The sequence below is a fragment of the Ranitomeya variabilis genome, chromosome 4 (assembly GCF_051348905.1).
Source record: "Ranitomeya variabilis isolate aRanVar5 chromosome 4, aRanVar5.hap1, whole genome shotgun sequence".
In the NCBI taxonomy this organism is placed as follows: domain Eukaryota; kingdom Metazoa; phylum Chordata; class Amphibia; order Anura; family Dendrobatidae; genus Ranitomeya; species Ranitomeya variabilis.
The window spans coordinates 750,776,385-750,796,877 of NC_135235.1; the positions used below are offsets into that span (position 1 = coordinate 750,776,385).

Here is a 20,493-nt window from a genome sequence, read left to right on the forward strand (position 1 = left end):
TCCCCTTTTGTATCGTTCTGCTTTCTAGTTTACAGCGGGCCTCAATTTGCTAAAACTATATATATCATCTCTATGTGTGTGCCTTCCTCTCATTTCACCGTCAATACATGTGGGGGGCAACTATATCTTTTGGGGTTCATTCCGCTGGAGGCAAGTGAGGTCTTATTTTCTCTGCAGTACTAGTTAGCTCTTAGGCTGGTGCGTGGCGTCTAGAACCAACGTAGGCACGCTCCCTGGCTATCTCTAGTTGCGTTTGTCAGGCGTAGGGCAGCGGTCAGCCCAGGTTCCATCACCCTAGAGCTCGTCCGTAATATATTTGTACTTTGCTTGTCCTGTGCTATCCCTAGCCATTGGGATTCATGACAGGAATCATCCAGTTTTATATGTGTGTTACCAGAAATGACAACAATAACTGTTATTATTAGACAGATGCTGCCTGGAACACGGGAGATGATTGGGGATATAAACCTAGTGAAGCCATGTTCCCTAAGGATGGGACGGGTAGGAGTCTTCGTGGGAGAAGGCATCTAACAGCCCTTCTGCAACCACTTAGGGGCTGTAAATGGGGTAAAAGCTGTCACCCCCTCCTCCTGAATCTTGAAAACCCCCAATCTGCTGATCTGCAGACGTATGTATTGGGAAGGCATTATAATTATGTATTTAGTGCTGGACCCTATGGGTATTTAGGCCATGTACAGCTCCAGGATATTAGCTTCAGACCTACCATGACCCCTGTTACCAGTACAGCTAAAATAGGCCCAGGTGAGCGTTTGCGAAATGTAGTTAATGAAGTGATCCCCATTCCAGGTCTCAGTTGGCGAGAAGTTTTCTCCATAGAAACACAAACAGCCCCAAGGAAAAACCTGTGGTTAGAATGGGTGAGATACAATGTAAGAGTCCAGAATATCTCTGTAGGATGTATTGCTTGTGCTGCTGCGAATACACACCTATACACACATGCATTGCTTTTTCCTGATGACAACACCACTGCCTGTGTCATGAATTTGTTGAGAGGTTTGAAGTCCACTGATTGCCCAGATTATGTCCCACTATTTCATAAGGAACCTAAACTAAAGGTCCCAGGAGAAGTAACCGTATTAGCTGACAATTACACCTGCTATAATTCCCACGACACCACAGGTACACCAGTAGAAATCTGCGAGACAGGTTTCTGCAAGGAGAACAGTTCTCTAGATACTGATTTGCTAATCAAACATACACAATATATGTACGATATTTATTGGTTATGTGGAAATGGTAAGCTCCGTCCTAGGTTGCCTAATGCCTGGATAGGCCAATGCACCCTTGTTAAACTAGTTATGCAGTTCAAGATTTTACCTTGGGATCCAGAGGTACCTGATGAACCTACCAGAAAGAGGAGAAGTCTCAATCAGCTCCACATGAGTTATGAAGAAGATCCACTAGTATATATTGATGCCATTGGGGTGCCAAGGGGGGTGCCTGACCAATTTAAAGCCCAGAACCAGATTTATGCCGGCATTGCTTCTATAATCCCACAGATGCAGATTAATAAAAATGTTGAATGGATCAAATATATATATTACAGAGAACAAAGATTTGTCAATTATAGCTGTGATGCCTTCCAGGGTATAGTTGAGGATTTGGGCCCTAACACTTGTATGACCCGTGCGGCAACCCGACCTAAGAGAATTACACTGAATCCTGTCCAGACAAGATCACATGTAGTGATATAAGAAGCTGACACAGGATTGTGGTTGGCGGATAGTGGGGACATTAACTTTTAGGAGTAGGCTGACAGTAATCCTTTTGGGAAAGAGCTGTAGATCAGCATGTCATGTCACTCCCCACCACCAGAGAACCAACCACATCAGGTAGGGTAAGACAGATACAGGAGTATTATCCCTGGAGGCCCTCTGACTAGCTAGCTACACAAAAACATTTGGCTGACCCTGAGAACCAACCTTTCTCATTCTACAGACAAATAATGATCATATGATGGACGTATAAGTGCACCTAGGCAGGCCTAGGTAGTTAGTGAGCACGAAAACAGGTGACGTGCTAGGACACAAATTAAGATTTTCTACAGATGTGACAAAGGAGAGAGTGTAGAGCTATACTTTGGACGGTTACAGCTGAAATGGGAAGACATGGAGTACAGTCCCATAAACCCACTTGATGTTAGAGTATTGGTAAATACATTCATTGACGGTATGACCAAAGACTTACGAGATGAAATATAGACAGCCAGACCTGAATGGCGAAATGTAGATCCGAAAGATCTCCTGAAGGTTGCGAAAAGAAGTTGAACAAATTAGGACAATAAAACGACGTGTCATGTATGCTGGAGTGGACACATCTTTCTTCTCCAATTGGTTAGGTGGGATCAAGGGATTCCTTCAATAAGTTTGATTAGTACTAATTGCTCTCCTTATAATTGAATCGACAATTCTCTGTTGTGTTATTCCCTTGTACAAAAAGGTTATTGCCAAAGCAACTCCGACTGGCACCTTCCTCAATCAAGAAGTAGACCCACCAGCAGGGCCGGACTGGCCATAGGGCACTTCTGGCAAATGCCAGAAGGGCCGGTGCCAGTGGTGGGCCGCTCAATCCGCCGCCCCCGCCGTCGCATTCAACTATACCGGCGTATAGACGCCGGTACAGTTGAATGCAATGATGGAGGAGAGAGCGTCTGCAGACGCTCCTCTCCCATCATTCCCCGCTCTGCCTCTGACACTGCGGGTGCGCGATGATGTCATATCATCGCGCACCTGCTGTGTCCCGGGCAGACTGCAGCTGCTGAGACAGGAGCAGGAACCAGGAAGCAACGCTGGGCACGAGGAGAGGTGAGGAGAGTTGTTTTTTTTTCTGGACTGTGGGGCCATTCTCGGAGGAGGTGAGGGGAGGAAGAGAAGAGATGTGGGCTGTATATAGTCCTCTGTGGGCTGTGCTCTGTGCTGTATACTGCTGTGGGCTGTATATAGTTCTCTGTGGGCTGTGCTCTGTGCTGTATACTGCTGTGGGCTGTATATAGTCCTCTGTGGGCTGTGCTCTGTGCTGTATACTGCTGTGGGCTGTATATAGTTCTCTGTGGGCTGTGCTCTGTGCTGTATACTACTGTGGGCTGTATATAGTTCTCTGTGGGCTGTGCTCTGTGCTGTATACTGCTGTGGGCTGTATATAGCTCTCTGTGGGCTGTGCTCTGTGCTGTATACTACTGTGGGCTGTATATAGCTCTCTGTGGGCTGTGCTCTGTGCTGTATACTACTGTGGGCTGTATATAGTTCTCTGTGGGCTGTGCTCTGTGCTGTATACTGCTGTGGGCTGTATATAGTTCTCTGTGGGCTGTGCTCTGTGCTGTATACTGCTGTGGGCTGTATATAGTTCTCTGTGGGCTGTGCTCTGTGCTGTATACTACTGTGGGCTGTATATAGTACTCTGTGGGCTGTGCTCTGTGCTGTATACTGCTGTGGGCTGTATATAGCTCTCTGTGGGCTGTGCTCTGTGCTGTATACTGCTGTGGGCTGTATATAGTTCTCTGTGGGCTGTGCTCTGTGCTGTATACTGCTGTGGGCTGTATATAGTTCTCTGTGGGCTGTGCTCTGTGCTGTATACTGCTGTGGGCTGTATATAGTTCTCTGTGGGCTGTGCTCTGTGCTGTATACTGCTGTGGGCTGTATATAGTTCTCTGTGGGCTGTGCTCTGTGCTGTATACTACTGTGGGCTGTATATAGTACTCTGTGGGCTGTGCTCTGTGCTGTATACTACTGTGGGCTGTATATAGTTCTCTGTGGGCTGTGCTCTGTGCTGTATATAGTTCTCTGTGGGCTGTGCTCTGTGCTGTATACTACTGTGGGCTGTATATAGTTCTCTGTGGGCTGTGCTCTGTGCTGTATACTACTGTGTGCTGTATATAGTTCTCTGGGCTGTGCTGTATATAGTACTCTGTGGGCTGTGCTCTGTGCTGTATACTACTGTGTGCTGTATATAGTTCTCTGTGGGCTGTGCTCTGTGCTGTATACTACTGTGTGCTGTATATAGTTCTCTGTGGGCTGTGCTGTATATAGTACTCTGTGGGCTGTGCTGTATATAGTACTCTGTGGGCTGTGCTGTATATAGTACTCTGTGGGCTGTGCTGTATATAGTACTCTGTGGGCTGTGCTGTATATAGTACTCTGTGGGCTGTGCTGTATATAGTACACTCTGGGCTGTGCTGTATATAGTACTCTCTGTGCTGTGCTTTATATAGTACTCTGGGCTGTGCTGTATATAGTACTCTGGGCTGTGCTTTATATAGTTCTCTGTGGGCTGTGCTTTATATTGTTCTCTGTGGGCTGTGCTGTATATAGTTCTCTGTGGGCTGTGCTGTATATAGTTCTCTGTGGGCTGTGCTGTATATAGTACTCTGTGGGCTGTGCTGTATATAGTACTCTCTGGGCTGTGCTGTATATAGTACTCTCTGGGCTGTGCTGTGTATAGTACTCTGTGGGCTGTGCTTTATATAGTACTCTGGGCTGTGCTGTATATAGTACTCTGGGCTGTGCTTTATATAGTTCTCTGTGGGCTGTGCTGTATATAGTTCTCTGTGGGCTGTGCTGTATATAGTTCTCTGTGGGCTGTGCTGTATATATTACTTTGTGGGCTGTGCTGTATATATTACTTTGTGGGCTGTGCTGTATATATTACTCTGTGGGCTGTGCTGTATACTACTGTGTGGACTGTGCTGTATACTTCTACGTGGGCTGTGCTGTATACTACTGTGTGGTCTGTGCTGTATACTACTGTGTGGTCTGTGCTGAATACTGCTGTGTGGGCTGTGTTATCTACTACGCGAGCTGTGCTATAGTATGCAGGCTGTGCTGTATACTATGCGGTTTGTGCTATATAATATGCGGGCTTTGCTATATACTATGGGGAGTATATTATATTCTATGGGGGAGGCCATGTTATGTACTATGTGGCTGTGTTATATACTATTGTGGGGGTATATTATATTCTATGGGGGAGGCTGCGTTATATACTATGGGGGGCTGCATTATATTCTATGGGGGGCTACATTATATATTATGGGGAGGTGGGCTGTATTATATTCTATGGGGGTTACATACTCTGGGGTGGCTGCATTATACTCTGGGGTGGCTGCATTATACTCTGGGGTGGCTGCATTATACTCTGGGGTGGCTGCATTATACTCTGGGGTGGCTGCATTATACTATATGTGGGCTGCATTATACTGTATCGAGGACTATGGGGAATACGTTATACTATATGAAGAACTATGGGGTGCATTATACTATGGGAAGTGAATTGTACTACATGGATGACTGTGGCGGTGCATTATACTATATGGAGCACTATGAGGATTGTATTATGCTATATGGAGGACTATGAGGAGTGTATTATACTATGTGGAGGACTGAGCAGTGTATTTTAATATATGGAGGACTATAGGGAGTGTATTATACTATATGGAGGACTATGGAGCACATTATAATATATGGAGGACTATGGGGTGTATTTTACTAAACAAGTAAAATGCTGCATATTCGGATTGTTTTTGCTGGAACAAAAAGCCTTGTTGTCAGCAGCACATTGCCAGTGTAAACTGTAGATGTGCTGCTGAAAACATGATACTGTATGGTGATCTATTAGTGATCGTTCTGTCTCATCATTATTCCTCAGCTGGTGGAAAGAGGCCGGGAAACAAGCGTTGAACAACTTCAGTATTGTCGATCAAACTCGTTTAGCGGCCTGAACTCAGCGCACGTAAATACAACAGAAAGGCTTCTGTGTGATGTGCAATATGTTAGCATTTGGGGACCCATTTTAAACTTTACCTAGGGCCCCACTTTGCCTAAAACCGGCCCTGCCTACAAGTGTACAAAGATATTATACAGTCACCATGTGACAAGTGGGCCTGTGTAACTTCAAATGCCAGGGCTGAATTTTAGTCCCAGTCCGGCCCTGCCCACCAGAGTACAATGGTATTGATCCAGGGGAGATCCCGAAGTACATTCCCCCTCAAGAGAGTAGACAAAACCCCCCATTCTCAGATGATGCTAAGAGATTTAGTTTAGGGACAGTGGGAGAACTCCATGTGAGGTTAGTGAAGGGTTCAGCTGCCTGGAGGCCTCTCGCTAGGGGAGAGTTTCTGAGGTGTCTGGATGAAGAAATCCACCTCCCCTTTTCCCATCACATGGACAGTCTCAAAGGATCTTTCTTTAAGGGAAAAACTTTGTGTTTAGGGGGGATTGTCAAGGTGAAAATATATATCTTTATACTCTTTTTGTACTTTTATATATCTTATACTGTGAAACAATAAGTTTTTCCTATCTGCTAGCTAATGCAAATGTAATTGTATCTAAAGATGGCTGCCAGTGTTCATTCTTCATTTCAGTTTAGAATGTGAAGGGTTAAGAATTATTTCTCCTGAAAAGATAACTCTGGAATGTGAAGAAAGAAGTAACCACTGGGAGATGTCCTGACGAATCAGAGAGAGAGACTGAGCACTAGATGTATGCTGCTTAAACTCCGCCTAATGCATTCCTTTTCCTAGAACAATATAGTGCTGTGTATTTGGAAATAAACGCAGTTGCTGTGACGGTTACACACATGTGTGTGGATGCACGAGCATGCACTGAGATTGAACCAGCTACCTGTCTGACTCATTCTTACCCGGTACCACATGCTTATAGTTTAATTTGGAATGACTGGTGAATGAGGGTATATTGTCGTTTACGACCCCGACAGTCTATATTGGGCGGTTTTGGTAACGGGTGGCCTTATTATAGGGCGGTCTTGGTACCAGGTGGTCTTGTTCCCAGGTGGTCTTGGTACCGGGAGGTCTTGGTATTGGGTGGTCTTGGTAATGGGCGGTCTTGGTAACGGGCGGTCTTGGTATTGGGTGGTCTTGGTACCGGGTGGTCTTGGTACCGGATCGTCTTGGTACTGGGTGGTCTTGGTATCAGGAGGGCTTGGTATTGGGTGATCTTAGTATTGGGTGGTCTTGGTACCAGGTGGTCTTGGTACCGGGAGGTCTTGTATTGGGAGATCTTGGTACCTGGTGGTCTTGGTATTGGGCAGTCTTGGTACCGGGTGGTCTTGGTAATGGGCGGTCTTGGTAATGGGCGGTCTTATTATTGGGTCGGTCTTGGTACCGGGTGGTCTTGGTATTGGGTGGTCTTGGTAATGGGCGGTTTTGGTAATGGGCGGTCTTTGTATTGGGTGGTCTTGGTACCGGGTGGTCTTGGTACTGGGTGGTCTTGGTACCGGGTGGTCTTGGTACTGGGTGGTCTTGGTACCGGGTGGTCTTGGTACTGGGTGGTCTTGGTACTGGGTGGTCTTGGTACCGGGTGGTCTTGGTACTGGGTGGTCTTGGTACCATGTGGTCTTGGTACCGGGAGGTCTTGGTATTGGGTGGTCTTGGTAATGGGCGGTCTTGGTAACGGGTGGTCTTGGTAATGGGCGGTCTTGGTAATGGGCGGTTTTGGTAATGGGCGGTCTTTGTATTGGGTGGTCTTGGTACCGGGTGGTCTTGGTACTGGGTGGTCTTGGTACCCGGTGGTCTTGGTACTGGGTGGTCTTGGTACCAGGTGGTCTTGGTATTGGGTGATCTTAGTATTGGGTGGTCTTGGTACCAGGTGGTCTTGGTACCGGGAGGTCTTGTATTGGGAGATCTTGGTACCTGGTGGTCTTGGTATTGGGCAGTCTTGGTACCGGGTGGTCTTGGTAATGGGCGGTCTTGGTAACGGGCGGTCTTATTATTGGGGCGGTCTTGGTACCGGGTGGTCTTGGTACCAGGAAGTCTTGGTATTGGGTGGTCTTGGTAATGGGCGGTTTTGGTAATGGGCGGTCTTTGTATTGGGTGGTCTTGGTACCGGGTGGTCTTGGTACTGGGTGGTCTTGGTACCGGGTGGTCTTGGTACTGGGTGGTCTTGGTACCAGGTGGTCTTGGTACTGGGTGGTCTTGGTACTGGGTGGTCTTGGTACCATGTGGTCTTGGTACCGGGAGGTCTTGGTATTGGGTGGTCTTGGTAATGGGCGGTCTTGGTAACGGGTGGTCTTGGTACCGGTAGCTGTGCCATAGTCCAGGCAGGTACTCACCAAAGTCGCTGTGGCAGAACGCCTCCCGCTCCTCGCGCTCTCGGTGACACTCCGCAGTACACCTCCGCTCCGCACCATCTAGAAGACAGGAGGGGTGAGATGTAGTGCAGCGTCGTACGGTAAAGATCACTGTTTGCTGTCAGAGAACGTCCATTATTTCTATCTCCATCTCACAGCTGAGGGGTTGTTACATTTGTATCCCGATCTGGCAGACTGTCTGCCCTGATACATTGTGACGAGGCCTCTGCTGTGAGAGGTCCGTACCTTTCCTGAAGACCCTGCGGTGGGGAAGTGGGCCCACCGGGTGCCGGTTAGTCAGCTGGGCCGCCTCCCAGGCTTGTGGACGGCTTTTCCCAGGCCGATTGCTCTCATGGTGCGGGACCCCTTTGGTGTGATTATGGGGGGCCGTGAGGACAGAGTCCAGCTGGTAGTCGGCAGAGGGGCTGTCACGGTGCCGGGGGTCCGCCTTCTTGAAGCCGGTGTGATTGTCCAGCGGTAGCTTAGATGTCATCATCTTCCCACCCTCCAACATCGAGAAACCAGACCGGGGTGCGCTGCCAGGAAGGACCCCCACCTCTAGAGATGAGTCCGGGGTCCGGCCCTCCACACCATCTGAGGAACCAAACGTTACTGTATCCTCCAGTCACATCCAGAGCTGCACCACCGAGGACTATACTCCAGTCACATCCAGAGCTGCACCACCGAGGACTATACTCCAGTCACATCCAGAGCTGCACCACCGAGGACTATACTCCAGTCACATCCAGAGCTGCACCACCGAGGACTATACTCCAATCACATCCAGAGCTGCACCACCGAGGATTATACTCCAGTCACATCCAGAGCTGCACCACCGAGGACTATACTCCAGTCACATCCAGAGCTGCACCACTGAGGACTATACTCCAATCACATCCAGAGCTGCATCACAGAGGATTATACTCCAGCCACATCCAGAGCTGCATCACAGAGTATTATACTCCAGTCACATCCAGAGCTGCACCACCGAGGATTATATACAGTCACATCCAGAGCTGCACCACCGAGGACTATACTCCAATCACATCCAGAGCTGCATCACAGAGGATTATACTCCAGTCACATCCAGAGCTGCACCACTGAGGATTATACTCCAGTCACATCCAGAGCTGCATCACAGAGGATTATACTCCAGTCACATCCAGAGCTGCACCACCGAGGACTATACTCCAGTCACATCCAGAGCTGCATCACAGAGGATTATACTCCAGTCACATCCAGAGCTGCACCACCGAGGACTATACTCCAGTCACATCCAAAACTGCACCACCGAGGATTATATACAGTCACATCCAGAGCTGCACCACCGACGATTATACTCCAGTCACATCCAGAGCTGCATCACAGAGGATTATACTCCAGTCACATCCAGAGCTGCACCACCGAGGACTATACTCCAGTCACATCCAAAACTGCACCACCGAGGCTTATACTCCAGTCACATCCAGAGCTGCACCACCGAGGACTATACTCCAATCACATCCAGAGCTGCACCACTGAGGATTGTACTCCAGTCACATCCAGAGCTGCACCACCGAGGACTATCCTCCAGTCACATCCAGAGCTGCACCACCGAGGACTATACTCCAGTCACATCCAGAGCTGCACCACCGAGGACTATACTCCAGTCACATCCAGAGCTGCACCACCGAGGACTATAATCCAATCACATCCAGAGCTGCACCACTGAGGATTGTACTCCAGTCACATCCAGAGCTGCACCACCGAGGACTATCCTCCAGTCACATCCAGAGCTGCACCACCGAGGACTATACTCCAATCACATCCAGAGCTGCATCACAGAGGATTATACTCCAGCCACATCCAAAGCTGCACCACAGAGGATTATACTCCAGCCACATCCAGAGCTGCATCACAGAGTATTATACTCCAGTCACATCCAGAGCTGCACCACCGAGGATTATATACAGTCACATCCAGAGCTGCACCACCGAGGACTATACTCCAGTCACATCCAGAGCTGCACCACCGAGGACTATACTCCAGTCACATCCAGAGCTGCACCACCGAGGACTATACTCCAATCACATCCAGAGCTGCACCACTGAGGATTGTACTCCAGTCACATCCAGAGCTGCACCACCGAGGACTATCCTCCAGTCACATCCAGAGCTGCACCACCGAGGACTATACTCCAATCACATCCAGAGCTGCATCACAGAGGATTATACTCCAGCCACATCCAAAGCTGCACCACAGAGGATTATACTCCAGCCACATCCAGAGCTGCATCACAGAGTATTATACTCCAGTCACATCCAGAGCTGCACCACCGAGGATTATATACAGTCACATCCAGAGCTGCACCACCGAGGACTATACTCCAATCACATCCAGAGCTGCATCACAGAGGATTATACTCCAGTCACATCCAGAGCTGCACCACTGAGGATTATACTCCAGTCACATCCAGAGCTGCATCACAGAGGATTATACTCCAGTCACATCCAGAGCTGCACCACCGAGGACTATACTCCAGTCACATCCAGAGCTGCATCACAGAGGATTATACTCCAGTCACATCCAGAGCTGCACCACCGAGGACTATACTCCAGTCACATCCAAAACTGCACCACCGAGGATTATATACAGTCACATCCAGAGCTGCACCACCGAGGATTATACTCCAGTCACATCCAGAGCTGCACCACCGAGGACTATACTCCAGTCACATCCAAAACTGCACCACTGAGGATTATACTCCAGTCACATCCAGAGCTGCATCACAGAGGATTATATTCCAGTCACATCCAAAGCTGCACCACTGAGGATTATACTCCAGTCACATCCAAAACTGCACCACTGAGGATTATACTCCAGTCACATCCAGAGCTGCATCACAGAGGATTATACTCCAGTCACACCCAAAACTGCACCACCGAGGATTATATACAGTCACATCCAGAGCTGCACCACCGAGGACTATACTCCAGTCACATCCAAAACTGCACCACCGACGACTATACTCCAGTCACATCCAGAGCTGCATCACAGAGGATTATACTCCAGTCACATCCAGAGCTGCATCACAGAGGATTATACTCCAGTCACATCCAGAGCTGCACCACTGAGGATTATACTCCAGTCACATCCAAAACTGCACCACTGAGGATTATACTCCAGTCACATCCAGAGCTGCACCACCGAGGATTATATACAGTCACATCCAGAGCTGCACCACCGACGATTATACTCCAATCACATCCAGAGCTGCATCACAGAGGATTATATTCCAGTCACATCCAAAACTGCACCACTGAGGATTGTACTCCAGTCACATCCAAAGCTGCACCACCGAGGACTATACTCCAATCACATCCAGAGCTGCACCACCGAGGATTATACTCCAGTCAAATCCAGAGCTGCATCACAGAGGATTATACTCCAATCACATCCAGAGCTGCACCACCGAGGACTATACTCCAATCACATCCAGAGCTGCACCACCGAGGACTATACTCCAATCACATCCAGAGCTGCACCACTGAGGATTATACTCCAGTCACATCCAAAGCTGCACCACCGAGGACTATACTCCAGTCACATCCAGAGCTGCATCACAGAGGATTATACTCCAGTCACATCCAGAGCTGCACCACCGAGGATTATATACAGTCACATCCAGAGCTGCACCACCGACGATTATTCTCCAATCACATCCAGAGCTGCACCACTGAGGATTGTACTCCAGTCACATCCAAAGCTGCACCACCGAGGATTATACTCCAGTCACATCCAAAACTGCACCACTGAGGATTATACTCCAGTCACATCCAAAACTGCACCACCGAGGATTATATACAGTCACATCCAGAGCTGCACCACCGACGATTATACTCCAGTCACATCCAGAGCTGCATCACAGAGGATTATACTCCAGTCACATCCAAAACTGCACCACTGAGGATCATATACAGTCACATCCAGAGCTGCACCACTGAGGCTTATACTCCAGTCACATCCAGAGCTGCATCACAGAGGATTATACTCCAGTCACATCCAAAACTGCACCACCGAGGATTATACTCCAGTCACATCCAAAACTGCACCACTGAGGATTATACTCCAGTCACATCCAAAACTGCACCACCGAGGACTATACTCCAATCACATCCAGAGCTGCACCACTGAGGCTTATACTCCAGTCACATCCAGAGCTGCATCACAGAGGATTATACTCCAGTCACATCCAAAACTGCACCACCGAGGATTATACTCCAGTCACATCCAAAGCTGCACCACCGAGGATTATACTCCAGTCACATCCAAAGCTGCACCACCGAGGATTATACTCCAGCCACATCCAAAGCTGCACCACCGAGGACTATACTCCAATCACATCCAGAGCTGCATCACAGACGATTATATTCCAGTCACATCCAAAACTGCACCACTGAGGATTATATACAGTCACATCCAGAGCTGCACCACCGAGGACTATACTCCAATCATATCCAGAGCTGCATCACAGACGATTATATTCCAGTCACATCCAAAACTGCACCACCGAGGATTATATACAGTCACATCCAGAGCTGCACCACCGACGATTATACTCCAATCACATCCAGAGCTGCACCACTGAAGATTGTACTCCAGTCACATCCAAAGCTGCACCACCGAGGACTATACTCCAGTCACATCCAGAGCTGCACCACTGAGGCTTATACTCCAGTCACATCCAGAGCTGCATCACAGAGGATTATACTCCAGTCAAAACCAAAACTGCACCACCGAGGATTATACTCCAGTCACATCCAAAGCTGCACCACTGAGGATTGTACTCCAGTCACATCCAGAGCTGCACCACTGAGGATTATACTCCAGTCACATATGGAGCTACGTCACTGAGGATTATACTCCCATCACATCCAGAGCTGCATCACCAAGGATTATACTCCAGTCACACCCAGAGCTGCGACACTGATTATACTCCAGTCACATCCAGAGCTGCACCACTGAGGATTATACTCCAGTCACATCCAGAGCTGCATCACAGAGGATTATACTCCAGTCACATCCAGAGCTGCACCACCGAGGATTATATACAGTCACATCCAGAGCTGCACCACCGACGATTATTCTCCAATCACATCCAGAGCTGCACCACTGAGGATTGTACTCCAGTCACAACCAAAGCTGCACCACCGAGGATTATACTCCAGTCACATCCAAAACTGCACCACTGAGGATTATACTCCAGTCACATCCAAAACTGCACCACCGAGGATTATATACAGTCACATCCAGAGCTGCACCACCGACGATTATACTCCAGTCACATCCAGAGCTGCATCACAGAGGATTATACTCCAGTCACATCCAAAACTGCACCACTGAGGATTATATACAGTCACATCCAGAGCTGCACCACCGACGATTATACTCCAGTCACATCCAAAACTGCACCACTGAGGATTATATACAGTCACATCCAAAACTGCACCACCGAGGACTATACTCCAATCACATCCAGAGCTGCACCACTGAGGCTTATACTCCAGTCACATCCAGAGCTGCATCACAGAGGATTATACTCCAGTCACATCCAAAACTGCACCACCGAGGATTATACTCCAGTCACATCCAAAGCTGCACCACCGAGGATTATACTCCAGTCACATCCAAAGCTGCACCACCGAGGATTATACTCCAGCCACATCCAAAGCTGCACCACCGAGGACTATACTTCAATCACATCCAGAGCTGCATCACAGACGATTATATTCCAGTCACATCCAAAACTGCACCACCGAGGATTATATACAGTCACATCCAGAGCTGCACCACCGACGATTATACTCCAATGACATCCAGAGCTGCACCACTGAAGATTGTACTCCAGTCACATCCAAAGCTGCACCACCGAGGACTATACTCCAATCACATCCAGAGCTGCACCACTGAGGCTTATACTCCAGTCACATCCAGAGCTGCATCACAGAGGATTATACTCCAGTCAAAACCAAAACTGCACCACCGAGGATTATACTCCAGTCACATCCAAAGCTGCACCACCGAGGATTATACTCCAGTCACATCCAGAGCTGCGCCACCGAGGATTATACTCCAGTCACATCCAGAGCTGCACCACTGAGGATTATACTCCAGTCACACCCAGAGCTGCACCACCTTGGATTATACTCCAGTCACATCCAGAGCTGCACCACCTTGGATTATACTCCAGTCACATCCAGAGCTGCACCACCGACGATTATACTCCAGTCACATCCAGAGCTGCACCACCGAGGATTATACTCCAGTCACATCCAGAGCTGCACTATTAAATTAAGGGCAGGACAAGTGAGCTGTAACATGCTAGTGCTCTCTGTTATCAGGCCGTTATGCGCAGGAATGTCCTGGGTCACTGGGGTCTTTTGTCCCTGGAGAGAAAGAGCCCCTGAAATACGGTGGGTACGGAAAGTATTCAGACCCCTTTAAATTTTTCACTCTTTGTTTCATTGCAGCCATTTGGTAAATTCTAGAAAGTTTATTTTTTGTACCATTAATGTACACTCTGCACCCCATCTAGACTGAAAAAAAACCCAGAAATGTAGAAATCTTAGCAAATTTATTGAAAAAGAAAAACTGAAATATCCCATGGTCATAAGTCTTCAGACCCTTGGCTCAGACACTCACATATGTCCCATGCTGTCCATGTCCTTGTGATCCTCCCTGAGATGTTCTACTCCTTCATTGGAGGCCAGCTGTGTGTAATTACACTGATAGGACGTGATTTGGGAAGGCGCACACCTGTCTATATAAGACCTCACAGCTCACAGTGCATGTCAGACCAAGAATCATGAGGTCAAAGGAACTGGCCAAGGAGCTCAGAGACAGAATGGTGGCACAGATCTGGCCAAGGTTACAGCAGAATTTCTGCAGGACTCAAGGTAAAAGCGGATCATGTGCGGTTGGTACCCAGGGTGGAGGAGACTTTCCTCCAGGTACAGTTGATGAATTGCCGCAGGAATTTCGGCAGCAATTCTGGACGTGTGCACTTAGCCTCAAAGGACTCCTTCGGAATGTAAGTTCAATATCCCGGTTAGACGGAAGAACCCTGATGATACCTGCAGCACTTCACTTCTGTTTGGCATGAAATTGGTTATATAGATCGCACATTTACCAGCAGGACCTTAGTAGCTAATTTCCCCAGTTCCCTGGTAATTCCCAGTTCTTCTCCTTCCTGATCCTCTCCTTCCTGATCCTCTCCTTCTTCCCTCCCTTCTGTTCGTATTAATATTGCTTTGTATTGTATTATAAAAACTTCAATACAAATTCAGTTGAAAACAAAAGAAGCTTCTCCTCAATACTGAGCAAAGGGGTCTGAAGACTTATGACCATGGGATATTTCAGTTTTTCTTTTTTAATACATTTCCAAAAATGTCTACATTTCTGGGGGGGGGGGGGGGTGTTTCAGTCAAGAATCTGAATACTTTCCGTACCCACTGTATAACTCTGACCCTCACTGCAGAGCATCTCCACCCACCCGCAGATACACAGCAATGTGCTGCAGAGCATCTCCACCCGCTCTCACCGCTGCCACACACGCAGTGTATGTGACCTCTGCAGCACACGGACCCCAAAACATCAACCAAATCAGATACTCTTTCAAAAGAAATTTCTCCTCCTCAATGGACATCAGTTTCGGTGTCCTCCTATCGGTGGGCAGAGGTGTCGGGGCACTCACACCCAGCCCCGAGCATCGCTACAGATCTATGGGGCAACACTCACCTTTGCGGGCGCCTGACATGATGATGATGATGGTGGTGATAATGAGGAGGATTGGAGTGCGCCCGGCCCCTGGTGTCATCCTGGTGCTGCTGCTCTGCTGCCTCCCTTCTCGGCCCCCGAAGCCTCATGGTAATGAGGGGCGTTCATGGGGGGAGGAGACAGAGAGCCACACATCCTGTACTGACCCACAAACCCATTCATACTGCCCCCACTCCCCCGGCCCCATCCTGGCCCTGCACCCCCCATCCTGCCCCCGCTCTCCCCAGCCCCATCCTGCCTCTGCCCTCTTCAGACCCCACTCTCCCCCGGCCCCCACTCCCCTTGGCCCCACTCTCCCCAGCCCCATCCTGCTCCCGCTCTCTGGCTACAACCTGCCCCGACTCTCCCACGACCCCATCCTAGCATCGCTCTCCCCAGCCCCATCCTGCCCCTGCCCTCTTCAGACCCCTCTCCCCTGGCCTCCTCCTGCCCACACTCCCCTCGGCCCCACTCTCCCCAGCCACATCCTGCCCCGACTCTTCCCCAGCCCCATCCTGCCCCGCTCCCCCCAGAACCCATCATGGCCTTGCATTCCCCATCCTACCCTATCTCTCCTCCACCCTATCCTGTTCCTGCTCCCCACAGGCCCCACCCTGGCCATGCACCACCGACCCCATCCTGGCCCTGCACCCCCCATCCTGCCCCCACTCTCCCCCAGGCCCATCCTGCCACTGCTCCCCCAGCCCAATCCTACCCCTGCCTGCTCCTCCTGACCCCATCCTGGCCCTGCACACCTCCATCCTGCCCCCCTGGCCCGATCCTGCCCCCACTCTACCAGGTATCATCCTGTCTCCACTCTCCCGCGGCCTCATCCTGCCTCCACTCCTCCAGCCCAATCCTGGCCCTGCACCCCCCCTTCCTGCCTCCAACTCTCCCCTGGTCTCATCTTGCCCCCCACCCCCTGGCTCCATCCTGGTCCGAACCACCCCATCCTGTCCCCACTCTCCCTCAGCCCCATCCTTTCCCTACTCCTCCCGGTCCCATTCTGGTCCTGCAAACCCCCAATTCTGCCCCACTCTCCCCTGGCCCGCCCCATCCTGCCCTTGCACCCCCCGGACCATCCTGCCCCTTGCTCAGCCGGCTCATCCTGCCCCTGCCTGCTCCCCCCTGACCCTGCACCCCCTCATTCTGCCCACTCTCCCTTGTCCCCATCTTGCCCCCACTCCCCCTGACCCTATCCTGCCACTGCTCCCCCTGGCTCCATCTGGGCCCCTGCCTGCTCCCCTTGACCCCATCCTACCCCCACTCTTTTCAGCTCCATCCTGCCCCCACTCCCCCCTGACCCATCTTGGCCCTGCACCCTCCCCATCCTGGCACTGCACACCCCATCCTGCTCCTGCTCCCACACAGCCCCATCTTGGCCCTGCACACCCCCATCCTGCCCCTGCTCCCCTGCCCCATCTTAGTCCTGCATCCTCCTCATCCTGTCCCTGCTCCCCCAGCCCCATCCTGGCTCTGCACACCCCCATCCAGCCCCCAATCTCTCCTCCAGTTCCTGTTAATTCCTGGGCTGTCTAGCATGAACTGTGCGCTTGAGATCTCCCCAGAGTGGCTCAATGATATTGAGGTCAGGAGATTGAGATGGCCATCCAGAACCTTCACTTTGTTCTGCTGTAGCCAATGACAGGTCAACTTGGCCTTGTGTTTTGGATCCTTGTCATGTTGGAATGTCCAAGTACGTCCCATGTGCAGTTTCCAGGCTGATGAGTGCAAATTTGCCTCCAGTATTTGCTGATGACATGCTGCATTCATCTTTCCTTCAACTTTGACCAAGTTTCCTGTGCCTTTGTAGCTCACACATCCCCAAAACATCAGCGATCCACCTCCATGCTTTACAGTAGGAATGGTGTTCCTTTCACCATAGGCCTTGTTGACTTATCTCCAAATATAACGCTTTTGGTTGTGGCCAAAAAGTTCAATTTTGGTCTCATCACTCCAAATTGTTGCATAGTTTGGTCATAGAAGAAACCTGTGAGAGTAGATTATATGGGGTAATTCAATTTTTATCTTCACAGAACATGAGGTACATGCATTAGCTTCTTAATACAGCATAACAAGAAGTCTGAAGGACCTTTTACCAAAGAGAAAGTGAAACCAAAGTACAACAAGTATATGCATTACAATCAACTAAGCATAACAGTAAGGGTACCGTCTCACATAACGATTTACCAACGATCACGACCAGCGATACGACCTGGCCGTGATCGTTGGTAAGTGGTTGTGTGGTCGCTGGGGAGCTGTCACACAGACCGCTCTCCAGCGACCAACGATGCCGAGGTTCGCTGGTAACCAGGGTAAACATCGGGTTACTAAGCGCAGGGCCGCGCTTAGTAACCCGATGTTTACCGTGGTTACCAGCGTAAAAGTAAAAAAAAAACAAAAAACGTACATACTCACCATCTGATGTCCGTCAGGTCCCTTGCCGTCTGCTTCCTGCTCTGACTGAGATCCGGCCGTACAGTGAGAGCAGAGCACAGCGGTGACGTCACCGCTGTGATCTGCTCTCACTTTCCGGCCGGCAGTCAGTCAGAGCGGGAAGCAGACGGCGAGGGACCTGACGGACATCAGATGGTGAGTATGTACGGTTTTTTTTTTTTTACTTTTACGCTGGTAACCACGGTAAACATCGGGTTACTAAGCGCGGCCCTGCGCTTAGTAACCCGATGTTTACCCTGGTTACAAGCGAAAGCATCCAGTGATGACAGCGGGAGATCCAGCGACGAAAGAAAGTTCCAAACGATCTGCTACGACGTACGATTCTCAGCAGGGTCCCTGATCGCTGCTGTGTGTCAGACACTGCAAGATCGTAACTATATCGCTTGAACGTCACGAATCGTGCCGTCGTAGCGATAAAAATGCCACTGTGTGACGGTACCCTAACAACTGTCAGACAAGTGTAAACACCTCCTGCACATAAATAAGTCTGTATCTGTTGCATATCTGCCAACACCCTTTCTCAACAGTAAGGACTTATTCAGTTAAGCCTAATTTCTTCATCAGTCTCTGATGTTTTTCAGCATTCAATGCCTTTGTGAAAATATCTGATGTCAAATCTTCAGTTGGGCAGTACTCTAAATTTAGGATTCCTTGTTCCTGGTGATCTCTCAAGAAGTGAAACTTCACATCAATGTGTTTAGTTCTTGGTTTAAGTCTTTCCAACTGAGCAAGAAATGGACATCCTTGATTGTCCTCATATATCTTTGTTGGTCCCAATTGTTGTTGTCCTAAGTCTGTTAGCAGGTGTCTTAACCATAGAACTTCTTGACTGGCATGTGCAGCAGCGACATATTCTGCTTCTGTTGATGACAGTGTTACTATAGATTGTTTCTTAGTAGTACAACTAATTGGTCCGCCTGAGAGCAAGAGAAGATAGGCACTGGAGATTTCCTGTCAATTGGATCTCCAGCCCAGCCTGCATCAACGTATCCAGTTAAAATGCATTTCTCACTTTCAGGTACTTTCTGGTTAACATTGCTAGTCCCTTTAAAAGAACGGATTACTCTTCTCACTGCATTCCAATCCATTTTGTTTGGCTTTGACACCTTCCTGCTCAAAATTCCCTCTGCTGCTGCAATGTCTGGCCTTGTAACAGTCATAAGGTATAATAATTTTCCCATTGCGTTTCTGTATTGTTCATTGTGATGGTGTGATATGCTATGTGGGTATCATTTTTGTGTATATTCCTATTTTACTGATTATCATGGTGTTCTCTTGTAGGATGAGTTATTTGCTAATTGATGAATGGCTGTGGTTGCCATCTGATATCAGCCCCACAGTACTGTATTGTTGTCTTCTCACAGGATCAGTGAATAATCCTGTGTATATGCCAATGACATATTGACCTAGCTTGTTGAAACAATGAGCCCCTGCAATCTTCCCCCTCCTGACCTGTGAATGAGGAAGGGGACTTTTAAAATATCAGTGAGGTGAGACACAGATCAGATCCTGTGTGGAACTATGTGAACACAGCACCTCAGAGAGAAAGAAGAGTATATGGACTGTTATATCCTCTGTCTTCTGGACTGTTGGACTTTTATTCTGTTACTGAACTGCATTCGGCTTCTGGACTATCTTATCCTTTGTGCTGTGGATCGTATATGGACCTTTTGTATTTTTGCCTAATTAAAGGTCTTGGAATTGCTCACTATTCTCTTGCTCTGTTGATTGTATGATACCGGAGAAGGACCCCATGACAACTGGTGGCAAGCAGCAGGATCAACAGAGCGTAACCTAATGGAGAACCACCCACAGAGTGAGTACAGAAATTGGACCGTATCCAGTTTACAGGAGAGAGCCAGAGACCTGGGCCTGAACTACCAGGGACTGACTAAAGAAGCCTTAATTGACCTACTGGTGGGTGCTAGCCCGGCCACCTCCTCCCATATGTCTGAAGGACAAGCCAGGAGTTGAGGACCCCCACCCCAAAAAGCCAGTGGGTGGTGTGGTACGAAGAAGAGATGGCAGTTCTGGGTCCAGGTATATCTCAGGAGTATTAGGAGGAGGCTGCCCGCCGGGCACAGCGGAGACAAGAAGCAATGGAACTTGAAAGAGGGAGTAACGCAATGTGGAATGTAAACC

General features: G+C 49.1%; 1 protein-coding gene across 1 annotated transcript in view; it reads right to left on the reverse strand.

Moving 5' to 3' along the window:
• C4H17orf58 (chromosome 4 C17orf58 homolog) overlaps positions 1-16,041 on the reverse strand; it is a 45,359-nt gene extending 29,318 nt beyond the window's left edge. Inside the window, exons 1-3 of the mRNA XM_077254708.1 lie at positions 15,877-16,041; positions 8,347-8,694; positions 8,083-8,160 (exon numbers count right to left, since the gene is read on the reverse strand). Of these exons, the coding sequence (XP_077110823.1) occupies positions 8,083-8,160; positions 8,347-8,694; positions 15,877-15,955 (505 nt within the window). The 5' untranslated portion in view covers positions 15,956-16,041. The remainder of the gene's footprint in view (positions 1-8,082; positions 8,161-8,346; positions 8,695-15,876) is intronic.
• Between the last annotated feature and the right edge of the window lie 4,452 nt (positions 16,042-20,493).